This window comes from Rosa chinensis, chromosome 2 (assembly GCF_002994745.2).
Source record: "Rosa chinensis cultivar Old Blush chromosome 2, RchiOBHm-V2, whole genome shotgun sequence".
In the NCBI taxonomy this organism is placed as follows: domain Eukaryota; kingdom Viridiplantae; phylum Streptophyta; class Magnoliopsida; order Rosales; family Rosaceae; genus Rosa; species Rosa chinensis.
Window position 1 is genome coordinate 25,865,853 of NC_037089.1, and position 20,138 is coordinate 25,885,990.

The 20,138-nt window shown below is 38.4% G+C and overlaps 3 protein-coding genes across 4 annotated transcripts; all 3 read left to right on the plus strand.

The window, feature by feature from the left end:
* Positions 1-769: 769 nt before the first annotated feature.
* On the plus strand, positions 770-17,009 carry LOC112185743 (asparagine synthetase [glutamine-hydrolyzing] 2). Its single transcript, XM_040513872.1, has 11 exons — positions 770-978; positions 1,450-1,544; positions 2,724-2,885; positions 3,344-3,424; positions 3,828-4,046; positions 4,199-4,333; positions 4,809-4,889; positions 5,066-5,152; positions 5,468-5,575; positions 5,676-5,923; positions 16,815-17,009. The coding sequence occupies exons 1-10, from the start codon at positions 906-908 to the stop codon at positions 5,907-5,909; spliced, it is 1,275 nt and encodes a 424-aa protein (XP_040369806.1). The 5' UTR covers positions 770-905; the 3' UTR covers positions 5,910-5,923; positions 16,815-17,009.
* Positions 6,178-11,301, plus strand: LOC112185762 (asparagine synthetase [glutamine-hydrolyzing] 3; the record flags this gene model as incomplete). The annotated part of the gene is made up of 10 exons (XM_040513324.1): positions 6,178-6,277; positions 6,749-6,843; positions 8,033-8,194; positions 8,654-8,750; positions 9,139-9,365; positions 9,517-9,651; positions 10,127-10,207; positions 10,384-10,470; positions 10,786-10,893; positions 10,994-11,301. Coding segments are annotated over 10 exons (1,242 nt in total), but the record flags the coding sequence as incomplete, so codon positions are not given.
* Positions 11,888-13,343, plus strand: LOC112185766. 2 transcript variants are annotated; one of them, XM_024324086.2, is made up of 2 exons: positions 11,888-12,948; positions 13,283-13,343. In XM_024324086.2, exons 1-2 carry the CDS (start codon positions 12,333-12,335, stop codon positions 13,288-13,290), a joined length of 624 nt encoding a protein of 207 aa, XP_024179854.1. In that variant the 5' UTR covers positions 11,888-12,332; the 3' UTR covers positions 13,291-13,343. The 2 variants fall into 2 exon arrangements, with proteins under 2 accessions (XP_024179854.1, XP_024179853.1); XM_024324085.2 differs by having other exon boundaries at positions 11,888-12,957; positions 13,283-13,339.
* Positions 17,010-20,138: the final 3,129 nt, after the last annotated feature.

The following is a 20,138-nucleotide window of genomic DNA, read 5'->3' on the forward strand; positions in this document are numbered from 1 at the left end:
TATTCAGACATCTTGTTATATGTGTAATGATTCCTCCCCATTGATGGGTTGCTGCAAGATTACACGTAGAGAATTAAAAGCTAATTAGAAGTGCATCATCTTATTTGAGGGAACATGAAACCTAGTCAATTTAAGCAAATGAAAGGAATTCATCCAAGTTAAAACAATAAATCATGGCACATTCTCTTAAACAGTACTTTTAAAACCATTGCCAAAATCAAATTTAGGAGCAGTGTGCTACCATTAGAACTGAGACTGTTGGTGATTTGGAAATAATATCATTGGGGAAACCTTCTCTCTCTCTCTCTTTATTTTTTTTTTGATGAAGAAATTCATTAAGGGACAAGCCCAAAGAGCCCAAGAACAAGGCCCAAACTGATGAAACAAGGAGCTGAGTCTCTCCTCCTAGTTCGAACCTGAACCAGAGGAAACAGAAAGAAAACAACAGACAAAAGCTAAACATAGAAACCCAGCAGCTATGATGAAGCTGACGGCGGGCAAGGGAGGCCATCAGTCTTCAGAACACGAAGCAAGGACGGTGGTGTATTCTATTGGGCAAAATATGAAATTTACAGTTTGCTTAGCTAGAATTGGGAGATGATGCCAAATTAGCTTAGCTATCATTACCAAATTAATAGAATGGGATATCTGAATTAGCTTGAGTTTGAGTTAGCAAGCATAAATTTGTAACTGTTGATTAACTTTGATGCTAATAAACTTCTCTTTCTGAGGCATTTACTAAGCCGAGCAGAGTTCAGAGTTTAAAATAGGTTTTCCATATTGGTTTGGCTTATATACTTAACTTACTACCGTTGATCATTAGATATGTTGAAGCTTTAATTTTCTCGCACATTTTTAAGCTGATTTATATTTTCTTTGCAGGATCAATTTGGTTTGCTTCAGAAATGAAAGCTGTAAGTGATGATTGTGAAAGGTTCACATCATTTCCTCCTGGGCATTTATACTCTAGCAAACAAGGTAAGTTGAGCTGAGCTCTAGTTACTAATAACGATTTGGTTCATGAATCAACTAACAGCCTTCAATATAAATCTTCTAAGATCAGCATACTTCCTATTATGATGTTTTTGCCCATTTGACAGCGATATAGAAGCAGGGGAATTAATGCTTCTATTATTTCTCTTGAAGAAACAAAAACATTTTAGCAAACTTTTTTATACATTTTATACTTGGGGGTTTGGACATACTTTATAAGAAAATATATGAGCTTATTTGATATCACTAGAAAGACTGTATCTGTATGTGTAAATTTGAAAACTCTTGAGTCTGAGTTCAGAAGTTTCTTTCTTTTTGTATATTCATTTCGCTAACTAATAACTTTCAAGATGCTTCTTCTTAGTTCATTGTAGCTGCATTTAGAAATTTATAACTTTTTATGCGTTTAGATGTTGTTCAAACTACCTGTATGTATTTACAAATTTATGCGTGCAGGAGGGCTGAGAAGGTGGTACAATCCACAATGGGTTTTGGAGAAGATACCATCGACTCCTTATGATCCCATTGTTTTACGTGAGGCTTTTGAGAAGGTATATATGCATTGACGTGCACCACCTACAATCCTACTTCTTTTCTTTTTTGTTTTGTTATCTTTATTCATGAGTTGCAACCATCACGTAAGAGATCAAACTTCATTCTTGCAATTTTGTTTACCAAAACCTTCTTGTCATATCTGGTTCTTTGTGTGGATCTTGGCATTGACAGGAATCTTAAAAAGGAGAGGTTGGTTGGTGCCAGTTTTGTCTGTGCTAATTTTAGTGTTTGGGAGTTATTTAGTTGGTATGCAACTCTGCTAGTTACAGGAGACTTGAGGAACTTACTGAGATTACTATATAGATCATTCCTTTTGTTTACCAAAAACTTGTTATATTTGGTTCTTTGTGTGGATCCTGGCATTGAAATGAAATCTTAAAAAGGAGAGGTTGGTTGATGCCAGTTTTTTCACTGGTAATATTAATGTTGGGAGTTATTTACTTGCTGTGCAGCTGTGCTAGTTGGGTGTGACTTGACGAACTTGCTTGATTGGAACTTTGATGAGGAGGACTTGAGATTGATTGTTCTTTTTTTTATTATTTTATTATTTTTTATTTGGGTGAGATTGGGGTTTGATATACTTTATTGCCTCACTTTATGGTTAGCCATACATATCTTTTGTGACTTAAACACGTGTTTATGCTCAGTTCATAGTATGATAGAATGGGTAATGTTATATCTGCATTTGGAGGCTAATTGTCTCACTAAACCCAATTTGTTAAATATGCATAGAGTAACTAGGTTGTTGGTAATAAGTTGGCTTGAAATTGAAATGAATATGCTATATTAAAGAAAGGTCACTTTTACTTCTCTTGAGAAACTGCTTCTGATATATATTAGTACTTATATTGGTTATATTGGAAGATACATTCCTACTTTTATCGTTTCCCTCTTCATATTTTATGTCTGGTATAATTATTGAAAATATGCATAATGTACATCATTTCTTTCTGCCTTATATCATAATATTAGCGTAACAGTTTAACTAGTGCTTTAAGTAATGGTGTCTAATGCAAAAGATATAGATATCAATTTACCTTTTTGGATCAAAGCTATGAATGATCATCAGATATGTGGTTTGTTAAGAGAGATTTAAATGGCCTCCTTGCCTCATTCTGCTTTGACTATTTAGCTTCATAATATTCTTACATTTTTTCGTTTTCCTAATACTGTAGGCTGTGTTAATGAGACTTATGACAGATGTACCATTCGGTGTTCTTTTGTCTGGAGGATTGGACTCATCACTCGTTGCTGCTGTGGCTTGTCGCTATTTGGCTAAATCAGAAGCTGCACGTCAGTGGGGGTCACAATTACATACCTTTTGTGTTGGCTTGGAGGTAATTATACTTCTGATTTTCGATGACCAGATCTGATGCTTGATCAAATGCAGTTCTTTTTATATAACCAGAATGGTGTCTTACCGTCCTCTCTATTTTTTTCCCCAACAGTGCTTAGAAAATGCTACCTACACAATTTTTTCATTTTATAAACAAGAAATGTCTGTTTATAAACTTGGTAGACAACCTAAATCCTCTTTAAACGAGTATAAAAATTCAACCATGGCTGGGTTTCTTGTTGTTTAGGCCTAATTGCATCAAAGTGCAATAATAAGTTATTAACTTGGTATGTTTAATGGTTAAGGGAAAGGTTCTTGGTGTTAGGGTTCAATAGCCTTTGCAATGCAAACTTTTGCACTGGGAAAGGTTTAGATGTACTTTCTTGTGGTCAATTTTTAACTAAGATATTGTCTTTCTGATATATATTTTTTTAAATGCTTTACATTTTCAATATTCAGGGTTCTCCAGATTTGAAAGCAGCAAGAGAAGTTGCAGATTATCTTGGAACTCATCATCACGAGTTGCACTTTACTGTTCGGGTAATTTATAAGGGATATAAGAAGAATACTTTTACTAAAGCTCAAGGTGGAAATTAGATTTTCTTAAATTTAAGACTTCAGGTAATCCTTTTGCAGTTTTAATTTTACCTTATTGAATATTTAAGGTTTTCTTGAAATAGGATTCAGAATATTCATATTAATTGGTGATTGGAAATACAAATTGCGTTATCCTGATTTTCTCGCTCCTACTCATTCTACTTCTTCCTGGAAGTCCTCTCTCTCTCTCTCTCTCTCCCCCCCCCCTCTCTTCTCTCCTCCAATCTATCTCATTCTCTCGCTTTTCATCAATATTTTTCTACATCAGTAATCCCAGAGAAAGGCCTGGATATTTATTAATCCCAAGAAATAATTTGTTTCTTTGCTTCATATTTCAGATTTTCAGGAAGGCATAGATGCACTTGAAGAAGTTATCTACCATATTGAGACATATGTGACCACTGTCAGAGCCAGCACTCCAATGTTTCTTATGTCTCGTAAAATTAAATCTCTAGGAGTAAAAATGGTCCTCTTTGGTGAAGGTTCGGATGAAATCTTTGGTGGCTACTTGTATTTCCACAAGGCACCAAACAAGGAGAAGTTTCACCAAGAAACATGCCAGAAGGTATTCCCTATAAACTATCTCTGGATTGTTCTCTTCTCTTGTTTTTTTTGCCATATGTTTACGTACTTGCAGTATTACTAGATTTTATTTAAGTACCATTGATAGCTATTATGGCTTCTTTTTCTGACCGAAATTTTGTGACTATTCAACAGATTAAAGGTCTTCATCTGTATGACTGTCTGAGGGCCAACAAATCGGCATCAGCTGGGGGTGTTGAGGCTCGTGTACCGTTTCTTGACAAAGAATTTGTCAAGACTGCTATGGACATTGATCCAGAATGGAAAATGGTATAGCAATCATTAAACTTTGTTTTTTCCTCCAATTTTGTACACAGTTCATGTATTGTAGCGATTTGAAGCCTACTGACATTTGGCATAGTGGTTGCTCATTATAAACTGTTGGGATAGGAATGTCTTGTTACAATTCTATGAAATGATCTAGCACATGTGAACATTTTCCCTATTATCAAAGGATATAGATATACAACTATTTTCTCCCCGTTCCCTCATGGAAGTTATTTTTCTTGTCCTTCATGACATGTTCATGTGTGTTATGAATTCTGCCATTTATGAATCCATTTTATGCTGAGTTGTAGGTGTCAGACATATCCTGATATGCCTAATCTAAAGGATGGTCTATGGTATGCTTAGTCTTATTAGATTATACCTTCAATGCTGTAATGACATTATTGGGATTGCCTTGTTTGCCAAATTTAATAACAATAATATTCATACATCTGAATACTTGCATTTGTAACTGCAGATCAGGCCTGATCTTGGAAGAATTGAGAAGTGGGTCTTACGCAAAGCATTCGATGATGATCAGAAGCCATATTTACCAAAGGTTGCTACTTTTTACTTTTGCCCAACCACTATGCTAATGTAGTTATACAGGGTTATCGTTTTGCATATTCTTTTATTTTTTCTTGGAAGATTTTCACCTTCTTGGATACTTGTGCCAATATATTCATGCAAGAATTAATATGTTTTCAACTTTTCCACTCTCTTTTTGGGTTATAGCACATCTTGTACAGGCAGAAGGAGCAGTTTAGTGATGGTGTCGGTTACAGCTGGATTGAGGGGTTGAAAGATCATGCAAACAAACAAGTATGCTGCATTTTTTGCTTGCATTTTCATTTTGGACAGAAACTTTCTCTTTCCAACTAGGTCTTATATAATGTTGCCATGCCCCAACCAACCGTGATTTTAGTTGAACTGTGTGGTCCAGATTAAGAGTTTTGCAACATAACATCTCAAAGTTAGCCTGATAAAATTAACCATTTTATGAAAATATTTCATGTTCGCTATTTCAAGTTAGAGGTGCACTTTTGAAAAAACTCAAAAGGCAGACACTATAGATGCTTGCTTCTTCCTTAGCTGCATAGAATAATAATTCTTCATTTTTTTTCTCTAACTGGACAGGTAACAGATTCGATGCTGATGAACGCAAGCTTTATCTACCCTGAAAACACTCCGACTACAAAAGAAGGATACTACTATAGGACTATCTTTGAGAAATATTTTCCAAAGGTGAGCCACCATCTTTCCTCCCATCTCTTACAATGTCAGTTGACTGAATTGCAACATTGTTTTTTAACCTGAGTATGTTCAATTTGCTATTTATGGACAGAATGCTGCGAGATCGACAGTTCCTGGTGGTCCAAGTGTGGCATGCAGCACAGCAAAAGCTGTGGAGTGGGATGCAGAATGGTCCAAAAACCCCGATTTATCTGGTCGTGCTGCACTTGGTATACATACAGCTGTGTATGAGGAATCCAAAGATGTAAAGACTGGAAGTCTTGTGAGTGACTCTCCACAGAAACTTGTAAAAGGGGTTGCAGAGAAAGTGGCTGCAGTAGTTTGAGTGGGATGAAAAAGGTAGTGAATGTTATAAATGTTTTTCTTCTGTCGAAATTATGTTGACTATGTTCTTTTGGATCAATGAAACAATGTCAGATCAGATATACTGTAGATTAATATTTATTCTGCTTCTATAGCCGAGCAGAGTTCAGAGTTTAAAATAGGTTTTCCATATTGGTTTGGCTTATATACTTAACTTACTACCGTTGATCATTAGATATGTTGAAGCTTTAATTTTCTCGCACATTTTTAAGCTGATTTATATTTTCTTTGCAGGATCAATTTGGTTTGCTTCAGAAATGAAAGCTGTAAGTGATGATTGTGAAAGGTTCACATCTTTTCCTCCTGGGCATTTATACTCTAGCAAACAAGGTAAGTTGAGCTGAGCTCTAGTTACTAATAACGATTTGGTTCATGAATCAACTAACAGCCTTTAATATAAATCTTCTAATATCAGCATACTTCTTATTATGATGTTTTTGCCCATTTGACAGCGATATAGAAGCAGGGGAATAAATGCTTCTATTATTTCTCTTGAAGAAACAAAAACATTTTAGCAAACTTTTTTATACATTTTATACTTCGGGGTTTGGACATACTTTATAAGAAAATATACGAGCTTATTTGATATCACTAGAAAGACTGTATCTGTATGTGTAAATTAGAAAACTCTCGAGTCTGAGTTCAGAAGTTTCTTTCTTTTTGTATATTAATTTCGCTAACTAATAACTTTCAAGATGCTTCTTCTTAGTTCATTGTAGCTGCATTTAGAAATTTATAACTTTTTATGCGTTTAGATGTTGTTCAAACTACCTGTATGTATTTACAAATTTATGCGTGCAGGAGGGCTGAGAAGGTGGTACAATCCACAATGGTTTTTGGAGAAGATACCATCGACTCCTTGTGATCCAATTGTTTTACGCGAGGCTTTTGAGAAGGTATATATGCATTGATGTGCACCACCTATAATCCTACTTCTTTTCTTTTTTGTTTTGTTATCTTTATTCATGAGTTGCAACCATCACGTAAGAGATCAAACTCCATTCTTGCAATTTTGTTTACCAAAACCTTCTTGTCATATCTGGTTCTTTTTGTGGATCTTGGCATTGACAGGAATCTTAAAAAGGAGAGGTTGGTTGGTGCCAGTTTTGTCTGTGCTAATTTTAGTGTTTGGGAGTTATTTAGTTGGTATACAACTCTGCTAGTTACAGGAGACTTGAGGAACTTACTGAGATTACTATATAGATCATTCCTTTTGTTTACCCAAAACTTGTTATATTTGGTTCTTTGTGTGGATCCTGGCATTGAAATGAAATATTAAAAAGGAGAGGTTGGTTGATGCCAGTTTTTTCACTGGTAATATTAGTGTTGGGAGTTATTTACTTGCTGTGCAGCTGTGCTAGTTGGGTGTGACTTGACGAACTTGCTTGATTGGAACTTTGATGAGGAGGACTTGAGATTGATTGTTCTTTTTTTTATTATTTTTTTATTTTTTATTCTTTTTATCCGGGTGAGATTGGGGTTTGATATACTTTATTGCCTCACTTTATGGTTAGCCATACATATCTTTTGTGACTTAAACACGTGTTTATGCTCAGTTCATAGTGTGATAGAATGGGTAATGTTATATCTGCATTTGGAGGCTAATTGTCTCACTAAACCCAATTTGTTAAATATACATAGAGTAACTAGGTTGTTGGTAATAAGTTGGCTTGAAATTGAAATGAATATGCTATATTAAAGAAACGTCACTTTGACTTCTCTTGAGAAACTGCTTCTGATATATATTAGTACTTATATTGGTTATATTGGAAGATACATTCCTACTTTTATCGTTTCCCTCTTCATATTTTATGTCTGGTATAATTATTGAAAATTTGCATAATGTACATCATTTCTTTCTGCCTTATATCATAATAGTAGCGTAACAGTTTAACTAGTGCTTTAAGTAATGGTGTCTAATGCAAAAGATATAGATATCAATTTACCTTTTTGGATCAAAGCTATGAATGATCATCAGATATGTGATTTGTTAAGAGAGATTTAAATGGCCTCCTTGCCTCATTCTGCTTTGACTATTTAGCTTCATAATATTCTTACATTTTTTTCGTTTTCCTAATACTGTAGGCTGTGTTAATGAGACTTATGACAGATGTACCATTCGGTGTTCTTTTGTCTGGAGGATTGAACTCATCACTCGTAGCTGCTGTGGCTTGTCGCTATTTGGCTAAATCAGAAGCTGCACGTCAGTGGGGGTCACAATTACATACCTTTTGTGTTGGCTTGGAGGTAATTATACTTCTGATTTTCGATGACCAAATTTGATGCTTGATCAAATGCAGTTTCTTTTTATATAACCAGAATGGTGTCTTCCCATCCTCTCTATTTTTTTCCCCAACAGTGCTTAGAAAATGCTACCTACACAATTTTTTCATTTTATAAACAAGAAATGTCTGTTTATAAACTTGGTAGACAACCTAAATCCTCTTTAAACGAGTATAAAAATTCAACCATGGCTGGGTTTCTTGTTGTTTAGGCCTAATTGCATCAAAGTGCAATAATAAGTTATTAACTTGGTATGTTTAATGGTTAAGGGAAAGGTTCTTGGTGTTAGGGTTCAATAGCCTTTGCAATGCAAACTTTTGCACCGGGAAAGGTTTAGATGTCCTTTCTTGTGGTCAATTTTTAACTAAGATATTGTCTTTCTGATATATATTTTTTTAAATGCTTTACATTTTCAATATTCAGGGTTCTCCAGATTTGAAAGCAGCAAGAGAAGTTGCAGATTATCTTGGAACTCATCATCACGAGTTGCACTTTACTGTTCGGGTAATTTATAAGGGATGTAAGAAGAATACTTTTACTAAGGCTCAAGGTGGAAATTAGATTTTCTTAAATTTAAGACTTCAGGTAATCCTTTTGCAGTTTTAATTTTACCTTATTGAATATTTAAGGTTTGCTTGAAATAGGATTCAGAATATTCATATTAATTGGTGATTGGAAATACAAATTGCGTTCATCCTGATTTTCTCGCTCCTACTCATTCTACTTCTTCCTGGAAGTCTTCTCTCTCTCTCTCTCTCTCCCCCCCCCCCCCCCCCCCCTCTTCTCTCCTCCAATCTATCTCATTCTCTCGCTTTTCATCAATATTTTTCTACATCAGTAATCCCAGAGAAAGGCCTGGATATTTATTAATCCCAAGAAATAATTTGTTACTTTGCTTCATATTTCAGATTTTCAGGAAGGCATAGATGCACTTGAAGAAGTTATCTACCATATTGAGACATATGTGACCACTGTCAGAGCCAGCACTCCAATGTTTCTTATGTCTCGTAAAATTAAATCTCTAGGAGTAAAAATGGTCCTCTTTGGTGAAGGTTCGGATGAAATCTTTGGTGGCTACTTGTATTTCCACAAGGCACCAAACAAGGAGAAGTTTCACCAAGAAACATGCCAGAAGGTATTCCCTATAAACTATCTCTGGATTGTTCTCTTCTCTTGTTTTTTTGCCATATGTTTACGTACTTGCAGTATTACTAGATTTTATTTAAGTACCATTGATAGCTATTATGGCTTCTTTTTCTGACCGAAATTTTGTGACTATTCAACAGATTAAAGGTCTTCATCTGTATGACTGTCTGAGGGCCAACAAATCGGCATCAGCTGGGGGTGTTGAGGCTCGTGTACCGTTTCTTGACAAAGAATTTGTCAAGACTGCTATGGACATTGATCCAGAATGGAAAATGGTATAGCAATCATTAAACTTTGTTTTTTCCTCCAATTTTGTACACAGTTCATGTATTGTAGCGATTTGAAGCCTACTGACATTTGGCATAGTGGTTGCTCATTATAAACTGTTGGGATAGGAATGTCTTGTTACAATTCTATGAAATGATCTAGCACATGTGAACATTTTCCCTATTATCAAAGGATATAGATATACAACTATTTTCTCCCCGTTCCCTCATGGAAGTTATTTTTCTTGTCCTTCATGACATGTTCATGTGTGTTATGAATTCTGCCATTTATGAATCCATTTTATGCTGAGTTGTTGGTGTCAGACATATCCTGATATGCCTAATCTAAAGGATGGTCTATGGTATGCTTAGTCTTATTAGATTATACCTTCAATGCTGTAATGACATTATTGGGATTGCCTTGTTTGCCAAATTTAATAACAATAATATTCATACATCTGAATACTTGCATTTGTAACTGCAGATCAGGCCTGATCTTGGAAGAATTGAGAAGTGGGTCTTACGCAAAGCATTCGATGATGATCAGAAGCCATATTTACCAAAGGTTGCTACTTTTTACTTTTGCCCAACCACTATGCTAATGTAGTTATACAGGGTTATCGTTTTGCATATTCTTTTATTTTTTCTTGGAAGATTTTCACCTTCTTGGATACTTGTGCCAATATATTCATGCAAGAATTAATATGTTTTCAACTTTTCCACTCTCTTTTTGGGTTATAGCACATCTTGTACAGGCAGAAGGAGCAGTTTAGTGATGGTGTCGGTTACAGCTGGATTGAGGGGTTGAAAGATCATGCAAACAAACAAGTATGCTGCATTTTTTGCTTGCATTTTCATTTTGGACAGAAACTTTCTCTTTCCAACTAGGTCTTATATAATGTTGCCATGCCCCAACCAACCGTGATTTTAGTTGAACTGTGTGGTCCAGATTAAGAGTTTTGCAACATAACATCTCAAAGTTAGCATGATAAAATTAACCATTTTATGAAAATATTTCATGTTCGCTATTTCAAGTTAGAGGTGCACTTTTCAAAAAACTCAAAAGGCAGACACTATAGATGCTTGCTTCTTCCTTAGCTGCATAGAATAATAATTCTTCATTTTTTTTCTCTAACTGGACAGGTAACAGATTCGATGCTGATGAACGCAAGCTTTGTCTACCCTGAAAACACTCCGACTACAAAAGAAGGATACTACTATAGGACTATCTTTGAGAAATATTTTCCAAAGGTGAGCCACCATCTTTCCTCCCATCTCTTACAATTTCAGTTGGCTGAATTGCATCATTGTTTGTTTACCTGAGTATGTTCAATTTGCTATTTATGGACAGAATGCTGCGAGATCGACAGTTCCTGGTGGACCAAGTGTGGCATGCAGCACAGCAAAAGCTGTGGAGTGGGATGCAGAATGTGTCAGCGTGAGTTATGAACATGCCAGGAATCACAGAACATGGAAGATCATCATGGCATGCCAACATTGAACGTGCAGATCTAGATCGGAATGATTATGGTAGACATCATTAGTGTAGCACATGAAAGCAGTAGTTTTATATAGCTGTAAAAGTTCTGTAAACATTCTATATAAACATATGCAAATCAGATGAATATACCATCAGACAATTAAGTCTCTCAATCGTGTTATACTTGACTTGGTATCAGAGCAGAGATCCGAAAGGACTTTATCTCCTTAATTCTTTGTTCAAGACCAGACCGATCTTCGTCTCTTCCGAGACCGATCTTCGCCTGCAATCATTCATCACCCATCTCAGAGCAATTTGCTCTCTGCACCCATCTCAGAGTAATTTGCTCTCTGCACCCATCAAGTAGGTAGCCTTCATCAAAGACGGCGTCCTTCATCTGTCCCTAGATCGGACTCATCCAACTCAGCAAACTGCAGCACCGCCTAGACCTGCAGATCATCTCAAACCTCAGCAACTTCACTGAAAAGTTATCAAGTTCTCCAGTTGAAGAACAACACCATCATAATCTCAAACCTCAAGGCTCCAGATCGATCACTTTCTGTTGTCCAGTTGGCTTCGTCTTCAGCCCAAGACCGCTGCTGATCCTCTCATCAATCCGGTCCAGCATCGTCTATCAATCAACACCGGCGTCGACAGCAGGATCAATCAATCCGGACCTGCAGATTATCTCTCACCAGACCCAACGATTTACTTTGGGCACCCAAAGTAAAACTTTGATCTCAAGATCGTTTTCCATCCGGATTTGCTCTCCATCGAGCTTCAGCCATAACCCGAGCTCCTGCATCAGAACCGTGAGCAAGCCCAGATCACCGTTGGCCCCGAACTTCTGCATCAGACCCGATCTCCTGCATCTCCAGATCATCGGCTTCATCCTTCCCCGGCCGAGCTCCTGCATCAGACCCGTGAGCAAGGCTTCATCGGCTTCATCCTCTCCCCGGCCGCGCAGCTTCACCGGCGCCGCTCCTAAACCGGTCACTCAAGCCTCTAGATCGACCAACCCACTGATCTCAAGCCTCCAGATCGACCAACCCACTCGAAAGCAGATCAGATCGGCTTTCTCCTCTCACCGGTGCCGCCCTTGAAGAACCCACTGATCTCCTTCACTCGCCGGTTTCAGACTCTCCTTCACTTGCCGTTTTCAGATTCGACCCCAGACTCTGCCTTCAGTTTCCCGTGCACAGCTGCAAGTATGCAACAGAACAGGCAATCAATAGCTGTGTATTTCACCAAGCTGAAGAATGTGTGGGCTGAAATTGATCAGAAGCGTCCTTGCAAGATCAAGAATCAGGAAGATCTTGTGTGGTACCAGAAGGAGAAGGAACTTGAAAGAGTTCATGTATTCTTAAGAGGGCTTGATGATAAGCATAGCAATGCTAAAGGAGAATTGCTCAGAATGACAGACCCTCCTAGTCTAAACAAAGCTTTTACATACATCCGCAAGGATGAGTCTCAGCAGGACAGTATCAAACATGCACAGGTTGAAGTGTCTAGCCTAGCCATTCAAGTAAAATCACCAGCACCATTTCTCCAACAGCAGAGATCAGTCCCACTTTATCACCAAGGACCTCCACCCGGCTTTCCCAATCGCCCTCGTCCACAATGCTCTTATTGCAATGATGTTGGGCATGTTCGAGCGACTTGTTGGAAATTGAACCCGCACCTTAAGACTACAAGACAAGGTTATCAGCGTAAGGCGAAAGCAGCTGCTGTTCAATTGGTCCAAGAACCCGATTTCTATGGGGTGGCTGGACAGGATCATCATATAGCAGGTGGGGCTACTCCTACAGCATCTATAGCTGGTCGTGGTAAGATTGGTATGGCTTTAAAAATTTCTAACTTTGTTGGTGCTGATACATGGATTATTGATTCTGGTGCATCCGATCATATGACTTATGATAAATCGTATTTTACTGAATTGTCCTCCCCTTCAGTGTCCTATGTCACCAATGCCAATGGTGAAGCTTTTCCTGTGTTAGGGTCAGGGTCAGTGCGTATTATTCCCACTTTAAAACTTCATAATGTGTTATATGTGCCTGACTTATCTCATCACTTGATATCTGTCCCACAGTTGAATACTGAGTCCAAATGCTTCGTAACCTTTTATCCTATGTATGTGATTTTTGAGGATCTTCTCACCAGGGAGTTAATCGGTCGGGGGTATTTGAGGGGCAGGTTGTTTCATCTGGATCAGACATACGCAGGGGAGAAACCAGGAGCACAGTCCCGCACCGCTTTGATTTCGAATTCTGATAAGCTAAGTGAAATTTGGTTGTGGCATCGCCGTTTAGGGCATCCATCTTTTAGTCTTATGAGAAAAACCATGCCTACTCTGTTTATTGGTGTGGATGAGTCTGCTTTACATTGTGAAACTTGTGTCTTGGCCAAGAGTCATCGTGCTACTTATTCTCCTAGTGTTTCTAATAAAAGTGTTATTCCTTTTGAGTTGATTCATTCTGATGTTTGGGGACCTTCTAGAGAACCCACTGTGTCCGGTATGAGATATTTTGTGTTATTTATTGATGATTGTACGAGATTGTCATGGGTTGCTTTTCTTAAAACCAAAGATGAAGTCTTTCCAGCTTTTCAAACTTTTCGTACTCTAGTTCAAACACAATACCATAGCACCATTAAAGTCCTTCGTTCTGACAATGGGAGGGAATATGTTAATCATGTTTTCCAAGAGTTTTTGAAACCCATGGGATTGTTCACCAAACCACATGTCCACAAACACCAGAACAAAATGGAGTGTCTGAAAGGAAAAATCGTCATTTACTGGATATGGCTTGTGCCCTTCTCTTTAGTGCTCATATGCCTAAGTATCTTTGGGGGGATGCTATAAATGCTTCCTCCCACCTTATCAATCGTCTTCCATCTAGTGTCATTCAGGGGAGAATTCCATTTGAGGTTCTTGCATCTCATGTTTCCTTACCTTCATTTCATAATCTTCCCGCTCGTGTCTTTGGTTGTGTTGCGTTTGTCCATATTCCTAAAAACCAGCGGTCTAAGTTGGATGCCCGAGCTCTTAAGTGTGTGTTTGTGGGCTATGGAGGTTATCAGAAAGGGTACAAGTGCTATCATCCACCAACCAGAAAATGCTATGTCACTATGGATGTTACTTTCTTTGAGGACATGAGTTATTTTTCCCCCTCAGATACACCTCTTCAGGGGGAGAATTCATATTTTGAAGAGCTGTATCATGGAGAGGGGGAGGAATCAGGAAGCAGAGAAGAAGTCGCACAAGCAGGAGATTTTTTGAAAGATCCAGTTGAGACCATCAGCTCATCACCTCCAGAAGCAGAAGCTCCTGCCATCACTCCTACCCCTGACCCACAACTCCCTGGTACTGAAGATCTCCCTGGTACTGAAGATCACCCATTTGAGGTATGTCCATCCACTGGTACTAACAATAGTGAGTCTACTATTGAGAAATATGTGTTACCAAATAGGACCACTCGAGGACAATCAGCCAAAAAATATGAACCTACTCTTACTGCCAAATCAAAATACCCAGTAGCCAATTATATGTCCACTAGGAGGTTGTCTAAGTCATATGAATCATTTGTGAATCAAATATCTGCTGTATCAGTACCTAACAGAGTGCAGGATGCATTGGGGGATCCAAAGTGGAAGAAGGCAATGGAGGAAGAGATGGAGGCGTTGCAGAAGAACAATACTTGGTAACTTGTGCCGTCACCACAAGGCAAGAAGGCTGTAGGTTGTCGTTGGGTGTTTACTGTGAAACATGATACAAATGGATCAGTGAATCGGTATAAAGCCCGCCTTGTAGCAAAGGGGTTTACTCAGACGTATGGTATTGACTACGATGAAACGTTTGCTCCTGTTGCCAAGATGAATACTATTCGGGCTCTGCTCTCGTTTGCTGCTAATTTAAACTGGCCACTCCGACAATTTGATGTCAAGAATGCATTTCTTCATGGAGAGTTAGCCGAGGAAGTGTACATGAGCCTTCCACCTGGGTATGTAGTTGCTTCTCCTGGAGATTTTGTATGCAAATTGAGAAAGTCTCTGTATGGTCTCAAACAATCGCCTCGTGCTTGGTTTGGAAGATTTTCACAATTCATGCGGAAAGTTGGTTACAAACAGAGTAATTCAGATCATACCTTGTTCCTCAAGCATCAACAAGGGAAGGTAACAGCTCTAATTATTTATGTGGATGATATGGTAATCACCGGCAATAATACTGTTGAGATGGATAGACTGCAGAGACAGCTAGCCTCTGAGTTTGAGATGAAGGACTTGGGCGCACTTAAGTACTTCTTAGGAATTGAGGTAGCTAGGGGGAGAGAAGGGATCTACCTGTGCCAGAGAAAGTACGTTCTTGATTTGCTAACAGAAACAGGTTTGTTGGATTGCAGACCTGTTGATACTCCTATTGAGCAGAATCATTGTTTAGCTGAGTATCCAGATCAGGTACCTACTGATCGAGCTCATTATCAGAGGATAGTTGGGCGCTTGATTTATTTGGCTCATACTAGACCAGATGTGGCATATGCAGTGAGTGTGGTAAGTCAGTTCATGCATAACCCAAGTGAGAATCACATGGATGCTGTTATGAGAATTTTAAAGTACCTGAAGTCAGCTCCAGGAAGGGGAATATTGTTTTCTAAACACAACAACATCCTTGAAGTTTGTGGCTTTACAGATGCAGATTGGGCTGGAAATATTACAGACAGGAGGTCAACATCAGGTTACTTTACCTTTGTAGGAGGTAATTTGGTTACGTGGAAGAGTAAGAAACAGGAAGTTGTGGCAAGATCTAGTGCTGAGGCTGAGTATAGAGGTATGGCTCACGGAGTGTGTGAACTGTTGTGGCTGGGAAATCTGTTACGTGATCTGGGTTTCAAACTCAAAAGTACTATGCAGTTTTATTGTGACAACAAGGCAGCCATTGACATATCACAGAACCCAGTACAACATGATCGTACTAAGCATGTGGAGGTTGATCGTCACTTTATAAAGGAAAAGCTAGATGCCAAAATTATTAGCTTTCCTTTTGTTCCAACTGAAGAGCAACTTGCAGATATACTTACCAAAGGAGTTTCCAGGAAGGCGTTTTACGACTCACTAAGCAAGTTGGGCATGGTTGATGTTTATGCGCCAACTTGAGGGGGAGTGTCAGCGTGAGTTGTTATGAACATGCCAGGAATCACAGAACATGGAAGATCATCATGGCATGCCAACATTGAACGTGCAGATCTAGATCGGAATGATTATGGTAGACATCATTAGTGTAGCACATGAAAGCAGTAGTTTTATATAGCTGTAAAAGTTCTGTAAACATACTATATAAACATATGCAAATCAGATGAATATACCATCGGACAATTAAGTCTCTCAATCGTGTTATACTTGACTGAATGGTCCAAAAACCCCGATTCATCTGGTCGTGCTGCACTTGGTATACATGCAGCTGTGTATGAGGAATCCAAAGATGTAAAGACTGGAAGTCTTGTGAGTGACTCTCCACAGAAACTTGTAAAAGCGGTTGCAGAGAAAGTGGCTGCAGTAGTTTGAGTGGGATGAAAAAGGTAGTGAATGTTATAAATGTTTTTCTTCTGTCGAAATTATGTTGACCATGTTCTTTTGGATCAATGAAACAATGTCAGATCAGATATACTGTAGATTAATATTTATTCTGATTCTATAGCAGATGAGACCAGAAGGCCCTGTAGGGAATCCGTCACAACTGTTAGTAGTTTATATAACTAGGAAGGCCTTGCTATTGTCTCTTAGGTGAGACCAGACTAGTCGATGCTTATATTTTCAATCTGTAATTTTCTTTGACCATGACAGGATTATGCTATCGGTTCGACATGTATGCAATTTAGATAGGTTTCTACTTTTATGTTGTTTCTTCAATCCTTCATCTATAGAATGCAGTCTCGATTTTCCATTATTTTTTTCTTTTTTGATTATTTTTTTAGATTATCGTTCTTCCTATGTGATAATAAAAATTCCATAGTAAAACTTGAGCAGAATCTAGATTCAGTTTTTTGTTGTCTGAACCGGAGTACATGTTATTATGGAGACAGAGACTAAAAGAAGAGTACAAAGTTTTTTGAGAAATGGACGTCAATTTTATTGAGAATATCCATTACAATGCGAAACAGAAGCAAAAGGTGTACAAATTGGAAGAGTATCTTTTGGAAACTCCAGGAACTTAATTACATTTGCTATTTCAAATAAATTTTACATTCTCATTCCCCTGATACACAACTGAATTCAAAAACAAAACAAAATATTTGGCAGAGGACATGAGCAGCTTTGTTCCCATTGCACTCGAGCCTTGAAATTCTAAGTCAAGTCCTCCGCAGACGTTTCCTACTACCTGACTAGCATTTGGCATGGACTATAGGACCCAACTGTGACCAATCCATCTCCGGCGCTGGCCCCTAAGGCGCATTCAAGTAAACAGCACCTTTATACATCCACTCATCTTTCTCATGACTATAAAACTCAACAAAAGCATCTGTGCATAAGGCACATTTACTCTGATCCTCGTCCGCAGGAACAACCATTTCTTCATCACTAGTCTTCCTTTTCTTTTCCACCACGCCATTGGTGTCAGCAGCGCACAAAACTACACCAGAAGGTAATGCCTCAGTCTCAGCCTCTACATCAGTAACAAGCCACATGCTCGTAGTTGCATGAAGGTTACGAGAGGGCTTCTGCTTGCGGGTTTTGGACATCCGGTTCTTCTTGACATGCCAATCCATATGGCTGCTGTGCTGTTCTTCACACTTGAACCGGAGGCCACAGCTTTTACATTGCCTTGGCAGACCACCCTCAAACAAGCCGACTACCACAGATTCGCGACGCAGATTTAGATCAATGCCAAAAAACTAACATCCTACCACAGCATCCTTCTCCTCTTTCAGTGTCGGGCTTTGTTTCTTCAACGAAATGACACCTTGTGCCAGGAGAGAATCAATTAAACCAGGAACTACTACTGGAACATCAGCAGTAGCATTTTGAACAGGAAATGCATCTCGCTGTGGTACAAGAGGTAGAGAATTTAGTGAACTAGTACCCTCCAATCCTCCTCTGCTTTGATTTTTCAATGAGATTACAGCTTGTGCCATTAAAGACCCAAGCAAAGTAGAGGCTACTAGACCAGCACTGTTAACCGGAGATACGCCTTGCGGTGGTAGATGATGAGGGACAGAACTTGCTGAAGTAGAACCACCCTGCCCTTGAAAATTGTACCCACCACATGAATAAGGTGGCACCAGGGTTTGTGGAGATGGGTAGAAATTTGGTCGAGGTGGAAGAAATTGGGGCTGAAAATGACCGACCGGTGGCACCTGGTTCCGGTGATTAGCCGGAAAAGGCATATAGCGTGGTTTACATGGACCTTGATTCTTGACAGAACCCATAGAATTCTTGATTGGTCCATAAGGACCTCTCTGGTTTCTGTAGACTTGCATCATCTTGAGAAATTGTGAAACAAGGAAGAGGAGTGGGATGTGGAAACTTACGCGAGGGGGGTGTCTCTATTTATAAGGTTTGAGAATAGAAAACTAGATGAGGCGGTTGGGTTTCCGACTCTTTGGGGTTTCCCAATCCTTGTTGGTAAAGGATTTCGAATTTCTCAATCCTTGTTGGTAAAGGATTTGCCGAAAGAGGCAAGAGGTTTATATACACCAAGGATAGCTGTAGCTATTTAGATCCTTAGTCTAAGCAATTACAATCAATTACATAATGAAGAGGAAGTTAAGATCAAGTAATTAGGGAATACTATAAATCTGGACATAGGTGACTTAGATAGGATTAATTAAGTGGTTTAACATTAGATCACCAGGAGCTTAAACTAGTTAAACATGAGGACAAAGAAGATGGTGCATTGCATATGAATGCTAAAAGACAGAAGAAAGAGGACTTGTGATAAATGTTGACTACGGGTTTTACATTCTAAAACCTGGAGAAAGTATATATATGGGATATTCGATATGTTTTCCTGTGATCTTGCTTCAGTTCTAATTTTCTTTTTCAATATCTATGTAGGTTGAGTCTGAGAGTCTCGTTTTCAACAACAATCAAACCATATATCAGATCCCAGTAAACAAAGCTATTATGGTATTTGACCAAAAATGTATCACAAACTAGTAAACATTTAATTCCCAATTTGTCCAACTCCCCAGTACTCAGAACAAAACAAGTTCTAGCATACTCTAAGAATTTCATGCATAATATTCACAGAGCCAACAATTTCATTGTTATATCATGATTCCCTCTCATCAATGGTTTCTTGTATCTACTGTCCTTTGTTCTGCATTACAGAAGAAATTGCAATCTTCGCACCATCAAGAAAGTTGCAATTTTGGTTTTCCATTGAAAGCTGTCACTGAGATTATCAGATGAGGAGCTTAAACTAGCAAGACATTCTGGTGCTTCCTAAACAAGCTTAATTCATATGTGAAACATCATGATAAAGAATATGCTACATTACGTGATTAGAGCTTAGGTAACACAACAACGGCATATAACAGTACAATGATTGGAGTACAACATACCGACACCTCATAAATCCTACGCTAGCTTGCAATGCACACCAATGATTGAACTGATCATCCAGCATCAGATTTAGTTCAATTGAGATTAACTCTCTGGGGGTTGCACAGAGCATGTGATTTTAGCTTTTCCAAAGTTCTCATCAATTGGTAGCGATTTCCAATACGGGCTCCGAAGAGAGGAAGACTAGTACTTTTGTGGTTGCAATTTCCACCAAAACAAGCTGTCATTCCGTGTATTATTAGGATTGTGTATCTTGTATATTATTAGGAATATTCTCTTCTGTTTTGTTTCCTAATAGGACATGTTGTATCTTGTATATATACTCCTTTCTTGGAGAAGATAAATATAAAAAATAAGAAAACCCTAAAATTCCTTTGTTTATTGGTTCTTTTTGACTTGGTATCAGAGCCGAGATCCAGTTGGACTCGGTTGTGCTATTCGGCTTCCGCTGCAAGAGAAT

What these genes read in the sequence shown, in the direction of transcription:
- LOC112185766 (XM_024324085.2), top strand. Translation starts at nt 12,333, where the DNA reads ATGCAACAGAACAGGCAATCAATAGCTGTGTATTTCACCAAGCTGAAG.
- LOC112185743 (XM_040513872.1), top strand. Translation starts at nt 906, where the DNA reads ATGAAAGCTGTAAGTGATGATTGTGAAAGGTTCACATCATTTCCTCCT. An exon ending in TACGTGAGGCTTTTGAGAAG is followed by an intron (nt 1,545 to 2,723) that starts GTATATATGCAT and finishes CTAATACTGTAG; the next exon opens with GCTGTGTTAATGAGACTTAT. An exon ending in ACCAAGAAACATGCCAGAAG is followed by an intron (nt 4,047 to 4,198) that starts GTATTCCCTATA and finishes ACTATTCAACAG; the next exon opens with ATTAAAGGTCTTCATCTGTA.